Source organism: Eublepharis macularius, chromosome 4 (assembly GCF_028583425.1).
Source record: "Eublepharis macularius isolate TG4126 chromosome 4, MPM_Emac_v1.0, whole genome shotgun sequence".
NCBI lineage: Eukaryota > Metazoa > Chordata > Lepidosauria > Squamata > Eublepharidae > Eublepharis > Eublepharis macularius.
In genome coordinates, this window is record NC_072793.1 from 146,985,195 (window position 1) to 147,002,426 (window position 17,232).

The following is a 17,232-nucleotide window of genomic DNA, read 5'->3' on the forward strand; positions in this document are numbered from 1 at the left end:
AAAAAAAAATTGAATATGTTAGCATCTTCAGAGAAAATGATGGGAATTAAATGGTTTCTCAAAGTATTGAAGCATAGGAAGCATAAAACCAATACATGTTCCATCTTTTTTTAAAAAAAATGTTGGGTTAACAACAGTTAATTGTCTCCATAACATTGATATGGAGAATATCATTGACAATAACAAGTAAAAAAAGCCACAACCATGGGAAGGCAAATGCAGAAAGCATTGTCAAAAGCTATACGGGAAAGAGTGGGGCATCTGGTGGGCAGAAATGAACAAGAAAACAAATATTACAAAATCATCATAAATAATATCAAACATCATGGATGGCCTCTTAAACAGTGACTATAATGATCCCAAAGTATAACAAAGGAGATGGAAGAGCCATGGTAACAAAACTGTGGGAAACATGCAAACCAACCCACAATGGAATCAACTGTAATGACAGAACCACAAGGAAAGTTGTAATACTGCAGACAAGTTAGTGACACAAAGGAACGGTACTAGCAGAAAACTTAGGCTGATGTGGTAGCGGCAAAGAACATGGTGATAATATGGCAAACTCCATTGGAATTATGCTAGGCAGACAGAAGGAATGCTGAAGTGCTAATAAAGGTGTCAGTGATGGCATGTAATGGTAGCATGATGGCATCAATAGGGAAGGTGCAACAGAAATAACGTGGCAATGGTGCTGTTGAAGAAAAATATTTTCGCTACTGGAAAATAGTGTGGTCTATGGCAATGATGACAGCATAGTGCACACGGCAGTGGTACTGGAGGTACAGAGGGTGGAGGGGTGCTGATGAAGGTGACAACTGGTGAAGTAACTTAATTCACTATGAGGGAACACTGACAGCAGGAGGCTACAAAGAAAACTATCAATTATATTAAACATCAGTGGCAATGAGGACCACAACATACATCATGGCGACAAAGACGGTAATGGCAGCAAAAACTACAACAGCAATGATAATGGTGGCAACAAGTAGACAAGGTGACAACCAATGAAGTAATGATACTGGCTTCAATGACCGATGGGCTACAAAAGAAACTGTGGCAATGACATGTGACCTGCTAGCACACCGCAGTGGCCAAGATGGTTACACTACGGCCAGCTGCACAGCCACAGTGCAAAGGTCAGCAAAGGTTACCTGGCCAGTGGCCAAACCACGCAGGACACCCTCCTTCGGCAGACAGGGGCTGGGAGGAACCCTGCCTCCTCCACTCGCCCAGCCCCCCCTCCTGTCCCCTGCTTGCCCTCACCTGGCCAGGCAGGAGCCCTGCTGGGCTGGACTGAAGGAGGCCGGGGGCCCACGGGCGGGGGCACGCCTGGCGGGCTGCACCGGCACAGCTGCACGGCCAGGCCCGGCCGCCCCCTTTCCTCGCCCTCCTCGCCCCCCTCCTCGCCCCGCCTGGGCGCGGATCAGGCCCCAGCCACCGACGACGACGACGCCACCTCCTCCCCCTCCATGGCCGCCGCTTACCCGGCTGCCGCCGTCGCTGTTGCTGCTGCTGCATTGTGGGAAGCGGCAGCCTGAGTCGGACCCACCTCACTCGCCGCCGCCCAGACCGTCTCCAGCAGCCGCCGCCGCCGCCACCATCGCGATGGGCGCCGTAACTGACGGTAAGAGGCAGCCGATCCCGAGGCACTGGCCCGGCAATGAGGGGCTGTCGCCGGCGGGGACCCTCCGTCCCTTCCTCTGCCGCAGGCTTGGACGGGCCGGCCGCGTTCTCCCTCCCTGGGCGGGCAGGGCCTTCCCTATGCCGGCGACTTCGTCAGCCGCGCTTGGTCTCGCCCTCGCCTCATGTTTTTACCTCAGACCTTCTCGAGCGGTGGGTCTCTGCACCTTTTGCCCGCCATCTCAGGGGTCGCTCCCTTCCTCCCCCCTGAGAACAGCTACAGTCTCACCCGCCCTCCTTTTGTGGCCGAGGAAGGAGCGTCCCTCGCTCAAGAAATAAAAGTCCGGTTCCTAACCCCGAGTACAATCTCCTCACCCCTTCCCTGTTTCCTCGTAGACCTTAAACCAAGGCGGGAAAAAAGGACCCATTTAATCTAATCGCCTCCTCCACGCCTTATTTTCACGTGGACACTTTATCACCACCCTATGCCTCAGACCAACAGGAGGCTCCAGGCTGCGATCTTGTGCATGTTTACTAGGAAGGGAAGTAAGCTCTGTTGGAACCCCATGGGGCTGACTTCCAAGTAAACGTGCTTAAGCCTCGGACAGCCCTCCCTCCACGCACATAACCCTGCCTTATGTGCTCGTTCTCTATGGATGTTAAATCTGTTATGTCTAGTTTTGCATTGCAGGACCAGTGGTGGTTTTTTATTGATGGCCACAGATTTGATGCTTCCTAATTGAAAGCATTTGTACTCTACGACAAGGGGCTAAGAGAACTGCTAAACTACTTCTGTAACCTCCAGTCGGGCTCTAAAGTTGTTTTGTCTCTAATCGCAAACACTCAGTGCCATATGGCTTTTGTAACTGACAGTGCAATCCTAAAGAGAATTACTCCAGTCTAAGCCCATTGAAATCAATGCACTTAGACTTGATTAACTTTAGAATTGTGCTGTAAGGGAAGTTGGGTGTGTGTGTGTGTGTGTGAGAGAGAGAAGTTCAGAACATTTAGAAGTTTCATTGGCCTAGCATAGTATTCTTGCTTGAGTCTAAATAGCTATTCAAAACGTGCCTTATATGTTCCTAGAGCTACTCATCCTGTTTTGTAAATTGCTTCTTACATTTGGTTTTCTCAAAAGCCTCCTCTCTGTTCTGGGCCCTAAATGTGACCATTTTAACAGTTTAGAATGTTCTTTCCTCTGATTCTGGTCATTTTTCTTGCTTCTGAATTAATTTTTTAATTATTTATTCATTTATTTATAGTCTTCCTTTCTTGCTAAGACCTAAGGCGGATTACGCAGTGCAAGTGAATACAAGATGATGATGATGATGTGTGCTTATATACCCCTCTTCTAGACAGATTAGTGCCCCACTAAGCAGTGAACAAAGTCAGTGTTATTAGTATTCCCAAATACAGCTGGGGCTGAGAGGAGTGGCTTACCCAGGTCCACCTGCCGAGCTTGTGGCAGTTGTGGGAGTCGAACCAGCAGAGTGCTGATTCGCACAGCACCTTGGAGGGGGGGCACTCCAAAGTCCTGATCCTTGTGTTCTGGCCCACCTCAGTTAGCCAGAGGATGGATTCTCACGAATAGTCTACTAGGGATCCTAGGGGTGGAAATCTGTGAATCCTTATTTAGGAGTACTGGCAATTTTTTTAACAAAACACTATTATAATGTAATGATAATACACCATTGAAAAATTCATTGTTTTCAGTGTTATAAAGTTTATTTTGAATATTCAAGAATGCTGTTAATTATACACTTTCTTTTGTTTCCTGTAAATGATTTTTGTCCTGTTTTTAATCTTATGGTTACCCCCTCCCCACCTCTCAGATGACAAAAACTAAGTTACATATGCTAAGGCAATATAGCGTATAGCAGTTTGCAGCTCTCTCTCTCTTTCAAGTATTATCCACAGTTTAACTTGTAAAAAGCTTAGGCATTTATCCTTTTAAATTACATTAAAAGGAAAAGTAGTACAATTTTATATGCTAACTTTTAAACGACACATTTTGTGTAGTTAATTCAGTGAAATAAATTAGAGTTGATAAGAAAAAGTATTGCATAGATTTCCATTTTCCCTCAAATTTCCAGAAATTTTAGATCTTTAGCTTAAACTTGCCAATTTTCTAGTCTCCCTGTTTTTTCTCCTCCTGTAGCTGACTCACGCTCTGTACTCATCAGGCATTTTACAGATTTTTAATACTTTTGGGTAATTTAAGAGTAATATTTTTCTACCTATGTAGAAAGTACCCCAAATATTCAAAAACTCCAGTCTTGGCATGGTTTTGTTGCTTTTATTATCACCACAAGACTTCCACTATGTTATTAAACATAGTTGTGATATGATGATAAGTTTCATGTGCGACATTGTGTCTCCTTTTATCCTGGATTGAAATCTTGTTTTCCTGTACACAAATGTTGATTGTCCTCTTTCCTTGTTAACTCTGCCCTTGAAGTTTATCTTACAAGAAAGACCTAGTTGTCTTTGAATCAGTTTAACTGGTTTTTTTAAAGTCTCTTTTTGTGATTCTAAGGCCTCATTTACATGATTAAATAAAATCTGAGCTGTTGTTGATGTATACATTATAATGTAAATACTGCTAATATATTGAATAGGAAATGCCATGATGGCTGCAATCTTACAAATACTTATTCGTAAGTAAATTGCATTGAAATTAAGACTGTAAACAGGTTTGGGGTTGGAGTGTCACCTAATTTAATAGTTTTCTGTTGAGATAAAGCATGTTGGCATTGCTCTTTAAAAATATTTTTTCTACTTTAGATGAAGTTATTCGCAAACGACTTTTGATTGATGGAGATGGTGCAGGTGATGACAGACGGATAAATTTGTTGGTGAAGAGTTTTATCAAGTGGTGCAATTCTGGATCTCAAGAAGAAGGGTATCTTGCTATCTATTACCTATAAAAGGAAAATAGAAGAGGTCCATCTAGTCTTGAAACTGCATGGCATCTGTTCATTTTAAGAGATTAATGGGAGCTGTATTCAGTTGCATATGCCAGAAAACAAATTTTATAATTCTCAGATATTTATTAATTCAGGATTAGAATGAATAAATATTTGAGAAAATATAAATATCTGAACAGTTTAAATTTTGTAGCCAGTTAATGACTGAGAATAGATTGTGGTGTACCAATTACTTAACTAATCTATCTGATATTTTCAAACATATACTGTCTGTGAACATCTTTGGCAGCTACTTGTAATGGCTTTTACAGATACTACTGATTGCTATGGCACAGGCTGACTAAGCAGTGTGTCCTGGAAAGACAATATATTGATTTAAACTTTAGAGGGAAAAACCCAAAATATTGTGCAAGAAAGCACACTGAGCCTTCATGTTCAATTGTTTTTATTGCAATAAATGCATATTTGCCACCCATTTCTTGGGAACAGCAGTTCATATATATACTGTCAAGATTGCACTTGCACTGCAGGGAAATCATAACCCTACCGCTGGACGCACCATATTTTGTACCTAGGGAAATGTAATTCTGCCTTCAGATAATGGACCTGTTTGTTAAGCAATTGACATGTGGAATGTGGCTGTGCAAGAGTTGCAGGCACTTTAGATATTGATTCTGATATGAAAGATGATGGCATAACGCAGCTCCTATTCATAAAGTATTAGTTTTAATGGGTTAGAGGCTGAATTGCATCCCCACTATACTGTACCAGCACAGAAACACTAATTTAGCCTTTAAAGAGTGCAGTCCCAACACAGGCATGCCCCTCATTTTCCCTCCCAAAGGAAGCCTTTATTTTACTTTTATTCCTTGAAGGCCAGCACTGGAGCATGCATATGTGATACCTGGGGGCAGGGGCAGGGGCTCAGTAGTAAAACTTTGTATGCAAAAGGTCCCAGGTTCAATTCCCAGCATCTCCAGTTAAATGGATCAGTTAGAAGGTGATACGAAAACATCACACAGTGAAATCCCAAGCAGTGTTACTCCAGTCTAAGACCGATGAAATCAGTGGTCTTAGACTGGAATACCTGTGCTCAGGATTTCACTGAAACTGTCCTGTGGATTGGGTATTTCAGTATGGCCTTTGAAAAGGAACTTTCAAGGCCATTTCAAGAAAGTTTAAATGTGATTATGCAGGCATCCATTCATGGTATGGATGAGCCCTTAACAATGGGAAGATGTTATCACAAAAAGTAAGCCAAAGCTGGTGTGGGGGGCTGGGAGTTCTCTTCTGCCTGAATATATTAGCATTAGTGGGTTTTTTTTAATTCTGTGGTAAAACAGTACTGACAAAGATCATGCCTGGATATGACATGTATTCAGATCATCACTTTTAGTCATAAATTATTGATAGTTGATAATGATACCAGGGTATGCGTTGTGAAATTCATGCTATAGACGTGGTACAAATCCATCTAAATTAAGGTTAGATATATTCGATATGGCTCAGTGAGCGATTTTTTTGCTGATTTACCATTTGATTTAATGAATTCAACCATTCAAATTAAATATATTTGCATTTTTCATATTGCTATAATCGTCATTAGGTAAGCTGCACTCACAAAAATTGTTGTAGCTTCATGGATGACACAATAGCCCATGTGAAGTAGAGGTTAGAAACCAGATTAGGATTAAACAGGGGAGACTCAAATTTAAGTCTCCACTCAACCATGGAAGTTTCCTGGATAACCTTGACGCAGTCAATGCCCCTCAGTGTAAACCACCTTACAGTGTTGTTGTGAGGATACAGTTGGGGGGTATGGAAGAACCACGTGTGCTTCCCTGAGCCCTCAGAAGAAGGGCAGGAAAAATGGGGAGGGGGAGAAAAAGCATGGTTTAAATACTTTAAATAGTATTTGCTATTTTGAAGTTTATAATAGCAGTAGTAACCACTGCATAGATTACATATAGAAGCATGGGGTTAGTTTTTAACAGCTGAGGCAATGGTTGGGGATGCTTTTCTATCTTATCTCACTAATTGCTTTCTCAAGAGCGCCTGCCTTGGGCTTTTCAGCAACTGCAAGTATATGAAGTTATTTGGGTATATGAAGACATGGTTAAGATTCTGAGGAAAATCTGATTGGGATTGGGCAGTAAATGGTTGGGGAGGATGAATGACAGGAGCGCTTAACTTATCAATTTTTATACAAGCAAATAAAGAATGGCATCTTTTAAATATTTATTAATAGTTAAGATGGAAATTGGAGTCGCTGTTTTATGTCTTTCACACCATCCCTCTTCCTACCCTACACTACCCAAAGGATTAAATGGAGATTTCATTTCCTTTTTACAAGTATTTCTACCTTATAATTAAATTATATCCGTTAATCTGAACACTTACAAATAACAATTTGATAGCTGTGATAATAGGGTAAGGGATCATCTTTGCAATTAATGGTTTTATGTAATGATCCCATTTTGCAATACTTATAATTAAATTACAAAAAATACCAGAAAGATCTGCTTTGCAACTAGACAAAGGAATTTGTAAAAATAGAAACAATGTTCATTTATACCAAACTTCAGTCCAGACTATATCTTCTGAGAATCACTGCAATGTATGCATGAGATACCAGCTTCTTTAAATGCATTAATACAAATAATTCATTGTCTGTTTTTTTTAAAGATACACCCAGTACCAACGCATGCTGAGTACTCTGTCACAATGTGAATTTTCAATGGGAAAAACTTTACTTGTGTATGATATGAACCTCAGAGAAATGGAGAATTATGAAAAAATCTACAAAGACATAGGTAAACAACTGAATTTCTACTGAATATTACTGTCATGTAAAGTGCAATTTTAGAAAAAGTGGATCATGCACGGTATCAAAATTCTTGTCTCATCCATTCTCACCATGGTCCTTTAAAGAGGGTTGCCTTGATTCCCATTTTATAGATTAAAACCTGAAGCTGCAATATAGCCAGTTACACCTTTTTAGTCCTTAGTTTGTTTGGGGCAATCCTAGACTCACATCCCAAACTCTTGCCAGTAAACACTCTAGATCTTTTAGAATGTAAACGCATTTCCTATTTATCTGCTCTTCTGTAGAAATATTAATTTTAGTAGATATATATTCTTAGCATTTTAACAGTAATATACCATTTTTATAGACATACAGCTCCAAGAAATGAAACTTTAAAGCCAGATATTTTATGTAATGTTGCCCTTATGGTACTAGTTTTCAGTTTAATAAATAGGTATAATGACATTTCAGACTTGTATCATAACAGTTTTTATGTTATTTCTCTGAAAGAAAATAGCATAGCTGCAGCACATGAAAAAATTGCTGAGTGCAAAAAGCAGATTCTTCAGGCAAAAAGAATACGAAAAAATCGCCAAGGTAAGGATTTACTTTGCAGTTAGCAACTTTGGTTTCATCTATCTGCAACTGGATTGTGATAAAGCTGCATTCTGACATTGCAATAATTTTGTTTAAGCAACAATTTGGTATACAACCCTGGTTAGTCTACTAGATGTACATAACAGACAACAATTTGTCTATAAATTCTAATTATTTTATTATTTTTATTATATTAATCCCAATTAATATTTTGTTTGACACATTTCTTACTTCCAAACAGAATTTCTGTGCGCTGTCCAAAGTTCCCGCATTTTGCCAGATTGCTGGCAAAGCCTCATTACATATACTGCCTGTTGTTGGTTGGTTGCAATAAAGAGAAGGAGTTGGGGGAGGAGACTAGGAAAACCAAGCCTCCTCCTCCTTGTTCTTGGTTAATGATTCATCAGTCTTGTGTTGTTTTCTATCTAGCTTCTTCATTGAATTCCTGAACTTTTTAACTCTAAAACAAATGTTGTACAATGCATCTCTGTCTCTGAAACCAAATAGATATTTCACAGTCCACCCACTTTCTTTCTTGCCATTTTTTTGCTTTTTAAATTTTCCCTATGGAGAGGCTGAAATCTTTGAAGCACATTCCTGCTTGGTGAGTCATCATTAGCAGAGAGGGGAGCATAGAGGGAAGAAAGGAGGGAGTTTCTTTAGAAAGCACTATTAATAGCTGGATATTCTATTGGTCTGTGCCTCCATATCTGTGTGTAGAAAGCTCAGTCACTGCTACTGAACTAATTAGGATTTCTGAGTTCAAACAAGCCATGGGAGCAAGCTGAAACTTAATATCAACAAAACCAACGTGCTACTGGTAGGAATAAGGCCTGATCTGGAAACAGGAATATCTTCTGTTATGGTTGGGGTTACACTCCTCCTAAAGGAGGGGTTTCGTAGCTTGGGGGTACTGCTGGACCAGAGTCTCCTCATTGATAAACATGTGACAGTGGTGGCCAGGAGCACCTTTCACCAACCTCAGTTGGCGAGTTAGCTGTTGTTCCTACACAGGAAGGATCTTGCCACTGCGGTGCACGCTGTAGTAAAACTAGATTAGATTACTGCAATGCTCTCTACATGGGTCCACCCTTGAAGACTGTCCATAAGCTATAGTTGGTACAGGATGCTGCAGCCACAATGCAAACTGGAGTGGATTGTAGGGACCATATTACTCCAGACTTGTTCCATCTACCGTGACTCCTAATTTGCTTCTGGGCCCAATCGAGGATGCTGATATTGACTTTAAAGCCCCGTATGGCATGAGGCCAGCATGCCGGAAGTACCACCTACTCCAATATGAACCTTCCCAACCATTTCAGTCATGTTCAGAAGCCCTGCCTCAGGTGCCCCCACCATTTGAGTCTAGACTAGTGGGAACCAAAGAAAGGGTCCTTTTCTCTGTTGTGGCACTGTAACTTTGGAACTTCCTCTCCAGGGAGATTCATCTGTCTCCCTCTGTCATTGTCTTCCACCAGCATGAGAAAAGTTTTTTGTTTTGTTTGGCATTCCTTCACTAACTCTTGTTAGCCCTCCTTCCTGTCTCTGTATTTTTCAGTGCAATCCTATGAAGAATTACTCCAGTCTAAGCCCATTGAAATCAATGGATTTACACTGGAGTAACTGTTCATAAGATTGCACTCTTTACGTGTATTTTAATTAATTGCTTTTAATATTTTATATATATATATGTATTTTAAATGCTTTTTAGTTTATAAAAAGCAAAACATACTTTATAAAGTGGTTTAGATGAGATCCAGATGCAGCCAAAAGCTTTAAATGAGAAATGGTGGTTCTCATTGTTGATGAAAAGTTAGGTTTAATAAATCTTACAGGTAAATTGTTGTAGATGATTAGTTATCCTCAAAGGATTTTCCTGGTGAAGTTACTATGTTCCTGCATTGGGTGGGGCTACTTATTATCAACTCCTATGTAGTATGAGACAAACCTGTAACTTGCTTTTTTCACTGCTGAACCTGTAGGCAGTTCTAGGTGTACCAAGTGAAACTAAAACTTAAAGATACCTGTTTGCCTTGTACATTCATTCAAATTTTGACCACTTTTATATTTTGCCCATATGCATCTAGATTGGTCAAAATATGGATTTTGTGCACAGCGCATGATGTACACTTAGCCTGATGGTTAAAGTTATTTTAGCTGGAGAATGTTGCATTTTAAAATGGATTTTGACAAAGTATAGTGTCAAAAAGTATAAGGCTTTTAATAAACGTTTGTTGATATATAGCTCATCTATTTGCAAGGCTGTTAACACAGATTCAAAAATTGCTAAACGTCCCAATTTCTATCCTTTCCTTCTAGAGAGATATGAGCAAGTGCTGCTACCATGGCTGTTAGTACCATTTCTTTTAACTGGCAGGAAGGTGCAAGAGTTTGGAACAGCCAAAGGGTCAAGAATCAGTGCTTAGGAACAGCAACAGGACCAGACAGGCCCCACTGCCTTGCTAGTTGCCTTGGCAACCAAGCTGGTTCCTAGAATGCTATAGCTCAGTTGCCCAGGCAGTACAGATGCAGCACAGAGAACATACATAGAATCTTTATTTAAGCCAGGTCACTTGGCCAAGTCATTCAGCCTAATGGCTTGGCAGGGAGCTTAAAAGCGGAGTACAGGAAGGAAATTAAGGACTAGCAGGTGAAATGCCATCCTCTCATGTGGAGGCAAATCAGAATCATAAGGCAGATCTGACGCAGCCTAGCTTACAAATTATTAGGAACACCTATAGGAAAGTGGAATATGTTTGTACTCTGTCTTTTCCCTCCACTCTGTCTTGGTTAACTAACAAGAATGAAGTCAATAATAACATTTCCATTATAAACATGTAAGGGTTCCCTGACTATCAGCTGAGAGTATGTCTAGTGAACCAGCCCAGTTTGATGTTTTTTTAAAATGGAAAGCTACTACTACTCAAGTTGGGAATTTTTTTTTTACAGGTTAGTATGCCTTGTATATCTATGCAAGCCAATTAAACAAGTAATTAAAACAAAATCCCTTAAAATGCATAAAGCATTTTGGTCTGGGATTCTATTCCTACCCACCTGGATGAAGCTTTGGGTATAGGACAGGCTGAAAAATCAAATGAATATATATCTTGAGGTACATCAGGAAATCTTTGAATGAGGAAGAAATGACCATATCTAATCAGACTGCACGCTCTGAATATTTAACGTCCTGGGCTATGTGTTCCAGGAAGTTTCTCCAGAGGGACTTATAAAGAACAGGAGAAACTACTGACTGCACTATAATTAGATAAATTGAAATACAAATTGCATAAACAAAACTTGTACACTGAGCAATATGTACACCCATCTCCCATTTATTGCTTCTGAAATTTATTTGTGGAGATGGAACATTTATTTATAAGGCTGCAAATTCTAAAAACTACATAATGAAATTTCTTGCATTGATAAATGCCATTTGCACACACTTCTATATACCCCTTTGCATTGTCAAAAATACTTTTTGAGAAGAAAGGTTTGGCTATGTAAGAAATTCAACAGATACATCATGAAGATAAAAGGTAAAGGTAGCCCCCTGTGCAAGCACCGAGTCATTACTGACCCAAAGGGGGACGTCACATCATGACATTTTCTTGGCAGACTTTTTACGGGGTGTTTTGCCATTGTCTTTCCCATAACAATAATAATAATAACAAGAGCTTATCAAGGAGGGAAAAACCATTGTCTGCTTATCCAGTTGACTACAAAGGCAACACAAAAGAGTATTCTGAAAGCCTAATTCAAAGTATAATTTTCCAGATATAAGAATTATATAATTGTTCCGCTTCTATTTGCTTCTCAAGCAAAATACTTTGTGCAGTTTATGAATTTTTTTCACTGTGTTTGGAAAGCCATTGTAAAGTTGGTGCCCGTACTATAGGCTGGATCCTGAACAGTGGTTCTGCAGTCACAAGGACTTCTGCTCAAGCAGTGTAATTTTCCCATCTCATAGGAGCAATTCAGCAATAGAAGGGAGATGGGAAAATTGCACTCTTTTGAGTGGAAGTCCTTGTGCCAGTGGAAATACTGGTTGGGATCCAAGCCCATATGCTGAAGTTATAACTACTTTATGAAATGTTTATGTTCATTTAGGAAGTACCTCTAAAAATTTTCATAATTTCCAGTTCTTTAAAAAGAAGAAAAAGGAAACATTTGCAGTAATTTATTATGATGCTAAATGGCAAGGTCATTTGATACATGGTGTTGGAGGAGAGTTTTACAGATACTTTGGATCACCAGAAAAGCAAATGAGTGAGTTCTAGATCAAATCACGACTGACTCTTCCCTAGAAGCTAAAATGACAGAATGAGGCTATCATATGTGAGTTACATCATGAGAAGACAACAGTCATTGGAAAAGACAAAAATGTTAGAAAAAGTTGAAGCCAGTAGGAAAAGAGGAAGACTTAACATGAGGTGAACTAACTCAATAAAGGAAGTCATGGCCATTAGTTTGCAAGACCTGATCAAGGCTGACCATGATTGGGCATTTTGGAGGTCATTAATTCATAGGGTCGCCATAAGTCAAAAGTGACTTGACAGCACGTAACACACAAATGGCAAGTAAAGAGAACTGCATGCATGTTGAACAGAGCGGCGGAGGGGAGGTATCACTTGCATGTCAGATTTTGTGCACGCATGTGTGTGTAAAGTGCCATTAAGTTGAAGCCAATTTCTGGTGACCCCATAGCATTTTCAAAGCAAGAGATAAATAGAGGTGGTTTGCCATAGCCTGTCTCTGTGTATTGATCCTGGACTTCCTTGATGGTCTGCCATCAAAGTACTAAGCTGGGCTGAAGCTGCTAAGCTTCCGAGATCTGATGGAATCAGGCTTACCTGACTTACATTTGTTCAGGTTGTTCCAAAGGTTTGTAATGAGTTACACATTGCTGAGTAAGAGATAAAATTAATCCAAGACTTCCCTGTGAGGGAGGATATATGCATTCCTTAATTGTAAGTTACATATGTGGGAAGAGGTGAGAACAGCCAAGACTTCCTCTTGGCCCTGTTTAATGAAAGTGAGAGGTATGAACTGGGAAAGAGATTTGTGACCTCTACTTTTTGTGACCAAGTCCTGTGTTGGTAGATTGAAAGAATTGAGTATATTTAGCCTGAAGAGGAGATGACTGAGAAGTGATATGATAGCAATCTTCAAATAGGGTAAGACCAGAACTAATGAGTTAAAATTAAACCAAAGGAGTTTTTAGTTAAACATTAGGAAGACAGAGCGGTTCCTCAGTGGAACAGGCTTCCTCAGAAGGTGGTGGGCTCTCCTTCTTTGGAGGTTTTTAAACAGAGTTTAGATGGCCACTTGTCAGCAATGATTCTAGGACTCTGTGTGATCTTATGTAGATTGTAAAAGGGAGAGCAGGAAAGGATTAGCCAATGTTCAGCTTTCGTGGCCCTTTCTTATGTACCCAGGGAAATGCCAGTCATCACTTTGAGGAATTTTCCTCCAGGCCAGATTGGCATGGGATCTTCCCCCCGCCTCCTCTAGGCTTTGAGCAAGTAGCACTAGGGAGTTGGGTATAGCTGTGAATTTCCTGCATTGTGCAGGGGATTGGACTAAATGACCCTTGATGTCTCTTCCAACTCTATAATTATATGACTTAAAGAAATGAATGAGTCAATACGACATAGGGAACAGTTGGGGTGTGGATTTTTTTTGTCATGGAATCAAGGGTTATATAAAACAACTGAATCCAACTCCACTGTCATCCTAATTGTATTGTTTCAGTTTGATCTTTTTCCCATACCAAATCTTAGGTAGATTGTAAAGTTAGATAAATGTGAGCACATACTCTTCCTAATTTATAATCTCTCTTATTTTTTCCAGAATATGATGCCTTGGCTAAAGTAATACAACATCATCCAGATAGGCATGAAACATTGAAGTGAGTGTGGATCTAAAAGCTAATACAAATCTGGCAGTTTAATATGGTTTTATTAGATCTTGTCAAATTTTTATAAAGTCAAATAGTATAAAGTGGCAATCGCTGATGAGACAGAATAATTTTGAAGGACACTATTAAAATTCTTACAGGTTTGAATCAAGATCATCCACAGGGAGAGAGCCCTGTGAATATTGCCTTCTGCCTACTGGTAAAAAGGTGCAGCCACACAAAAGGGAAAAAACCCTGGCACCCACAAACAATGAAAAATAAATATAAAATCTGTTTGAAAATACATACACAAACATACACGAGAATATAAGTAAAGTAATTGACAACTCACAAGAAAACATGAATTGAAAAAAATACATGATACCTGAATGACATCATGCAAAAACATCCACAGTTCAAAAAGCTGGTCTAATAAATAACACACAAACATGGCTGCTAGCAATGCATTTCAAATTATCTTCTTCAAATAAATAAGCATTCTTTTCTGCAGATATGTCCAGTATGCTTCTTTCTTTCTCACATAAAGTCACTGCTGAAATACAAAGCTGAAATTAGCAGTTCTTCACTGACTTTCAGTGAAATCCTAAGTAGGGATACCCCAGTCTAAGCCTATTGATTTTAGTGGGCTTAGACTGAAGTAACTCTGCTTAGGATTTCACTGTTGTTATTTTTCATTGTTTATGGGTGTCATTTTATTTTCCTTTTGTGTGGTCACATTTTCTTACTAGTTATTAGGGTTGCCTTTCTCTCCCCCCCCCCCCCCCGCCCCTTCTGCCTGGTCAGGGATGAGGAACTGCACTGTGCTTTCTGGGCATCAGTGATTTCCTCAGATCTGTCAGCTGTAGTATGGGCTGCAAAGAGATGAGAAGGCCTAAAAAAATTTTGGTTCCTCCCCGCCCTCCCCATTGTTCCAACATAAATTTTTGGGAGCGCTGAAAATTTGCTTGTATAATATTCCAAAAGATAAAATATTAAATAGAGTTTTTTAATGTTTCCCAAATTTTCTAATCTTTCCATCGGAAAAATTGTAAATTTAAAGAAAATCTTCAGGAGGAGGGAACATTTTTTCAGTTTTCCCACCAGGCCTTCACACCTCTAAGAATGGCCCTTATTGCCACTGGGGTAAATTTCAGCCAGAAGGCAAAGGAAGTAGCAGGTCTGTACTAAACAAAAATGCTGAACCCAGTCTTTGAAGAGGCTTGGCTCATAATTAGTTCTAAATAATAGAAATTCATACTCTTAAGCTCCCCCTTTCTAAACCTCAGCTGTATTCATTCAGTTAGGTAGGTTTATTTTTTAAGACACATTTCCATCTCTTATGGTACGATCATGTGCATACATCCAGAACAGTTGAGTATGACAAACATGCTGTAATGTTAGTAATTAATTTTGTCCTTGCTTTCCAATGTGTTTTAAAACCTGTACTAGATAAAAGTACTGTATGTCCACTGACAAGAAATTTAATTTGTTCTCAGGCAGCTAGAGGCTCTAGGAAAAGAACTTCAACATCTTTCTCACATCAAAGAAAATGTTGAAGATAAAGTAAGTATATAATTTTTTTTCTTCCTCATTCTGTTATGGGATGCTATATATATTTAGAGCCCGGGGGTAGCTGTGTTTGCTTTCCGTGTAGTAGATTAACAGGAGTCTTAAAGTATCTTAAAGAGTAACATGCTTTTATTTCATAGTAAGGTTTCATAGTCTAGAAGTACTAGTAGAATTTAAAGAAGCTTATGATAGAATAAAAATTTATTAATCCTTAACATGCCACAAAACTTATATTTAGCTATATGAGCATTCAGAGCTACAGGACACAGAGAGAAATTCAAGGAAAGAGTTTTCATATTCAGTATTCTTTTTTTCTTTTGTTTCAGTTGGAGTTGAGACGAAAGCAGTTCCATGTCCTTCTGAGCACCATTCATGAACTTCAGCAAACTCTGGAAAGTAAGTTACATATATAGACATACCTTGCTTTCCTCTCCTATTGTAAGGTTAGATCCCACAATCTGCAAGCAGAGTTCTGTTTGTGGAACTGGGCTTTCCACCTTCCTCCTCCTGGTGCAGCATCTCCTGATGGTTGGGGAAAATTTCAGGAATGGCAAGCACTAAGGCATGAGGAAGATGGAGAATCAGAAATTGGAGGCCTGCCCTTGTTTAAGTTGAAAATGCCCTTTTGATTGAACCCATAGTTAAAATAAAATCTGTAGTACTGTATCTGTGAGTAAGATGAATAGAATGGGGGGGGTATATCTTGTGTATATTTATATCATATGCAGTTTTCAGATTTTACATTTACAGAAATCACAATGGTAGCAATATCTGAAGCAGAAATTGCTACTTTTTTTGGCAAATAAAGCAAATGTTAGTCTAGAGTCGTTGCAAACAAGGCATATGCAAATTTGCACATTATAATGATGGAACTATTGAATGCACTATATTCAGGTGCATATGTTATCATTTGTATAGACTAAATATTTTAATGACAGAAGAAAATTGAAGCATAAAGCATTTTAAAAGTATGTATCAGTCTTGGATATGAGTTGCTTTTTTCTTATTTGTTTCATAACATCTGTGAAGGAAATGCTGATTTTAATGCACTAATCCAAATGTAAACGTGCACAGAGAGGGAAAAAATGTGTCAAAATTATACCATTTGTTGGTCTAACTTTTGTTGAAAACTGCTGCAGATCTGCTGTGGGGAGGATCATTAGCTTGGATCCTAGCTAAGTTTTTTGCTGACAGAAGAGGGGTATCTTCGCCAATTGCCCCCTGTCTCCTGGACTCTTGTTTCATCTCCAAGCTATTCCAGGGAACCTACTGACACCCCTCCCCCCCCCACCTGGTGGGCAAGATTTCAAGATGAATGGCAGGTTGCAGCAGAGGAGGAACTTAGATAGTATACAAGTCATTGTAAATTAGCTCTTACAGTGGTCTGAGTCAGCTGGGTAATCTCCATAAGGAAACTTCTGTTTTGATTTACTAATGATCAGCAGTAATTTTTATGAAGTAAAGTGGTAATTCATATCTAATAATCAATATTTTAACATTGCCTATACATAAAAAACCACTATATTTGAGTATTTTAAATAACAAAAACAATGTTTCAGATGACGAAAAACTTTCAGAATCGGAAGAATCCCCAGACAATCCAATGGAGACAGAAGATAAACAGTAGATGGACTTTGGAGTCAGCTCAGAAGCCTGGAACATTTTTTCTGAATTAGATAAATACTTAAGAGTTTGGTTTTTGTTATTTTTTTCCACAAGAAATTAAAATAAGCTTTAATTAATTTTTGTGAATTTGTCTTTATGTTTGAAATATCCTTTTACCTTTAGATAGTTAGAATTTTATAAAGAGCTGT

At 39.2% G+C, this 17,232-nt stretch overlaps 1 protein-coding gene across 1 annotated transcript; it reads left to right on the top strand.

Moving 5' to 3' along the window:
- Positions 1-1,209: 1,209 nt before the first annotated feature.
- THOC7 (THO complex subunit 7) lies at positions 1,210-17,160 on the top strand. The gene is made up of 8 exons (XM_054977266.1): positions 1,210-1,627; positions 4,408-4,525; positions 7,236-7,363; positions 7,867-7,953; positions 13,804-13,861; positions 15,346-15,412; positions 15,745-15,814; positions 16,978-17,160. The coding sequence occupies exons 1-8, from the start codon at positions 1,609-1,611 to the stop codon at positions 17,043-17,045; spliced, it is 615 nt and encodes a 204-aa protein (XP_054833241.1). The 5' UTR covers positions 1,210-1,608; the 3' UTR covers positions 17,046-17,160.
- Positions 17,161-17,232: the final 72 nt, after the last annotated feature.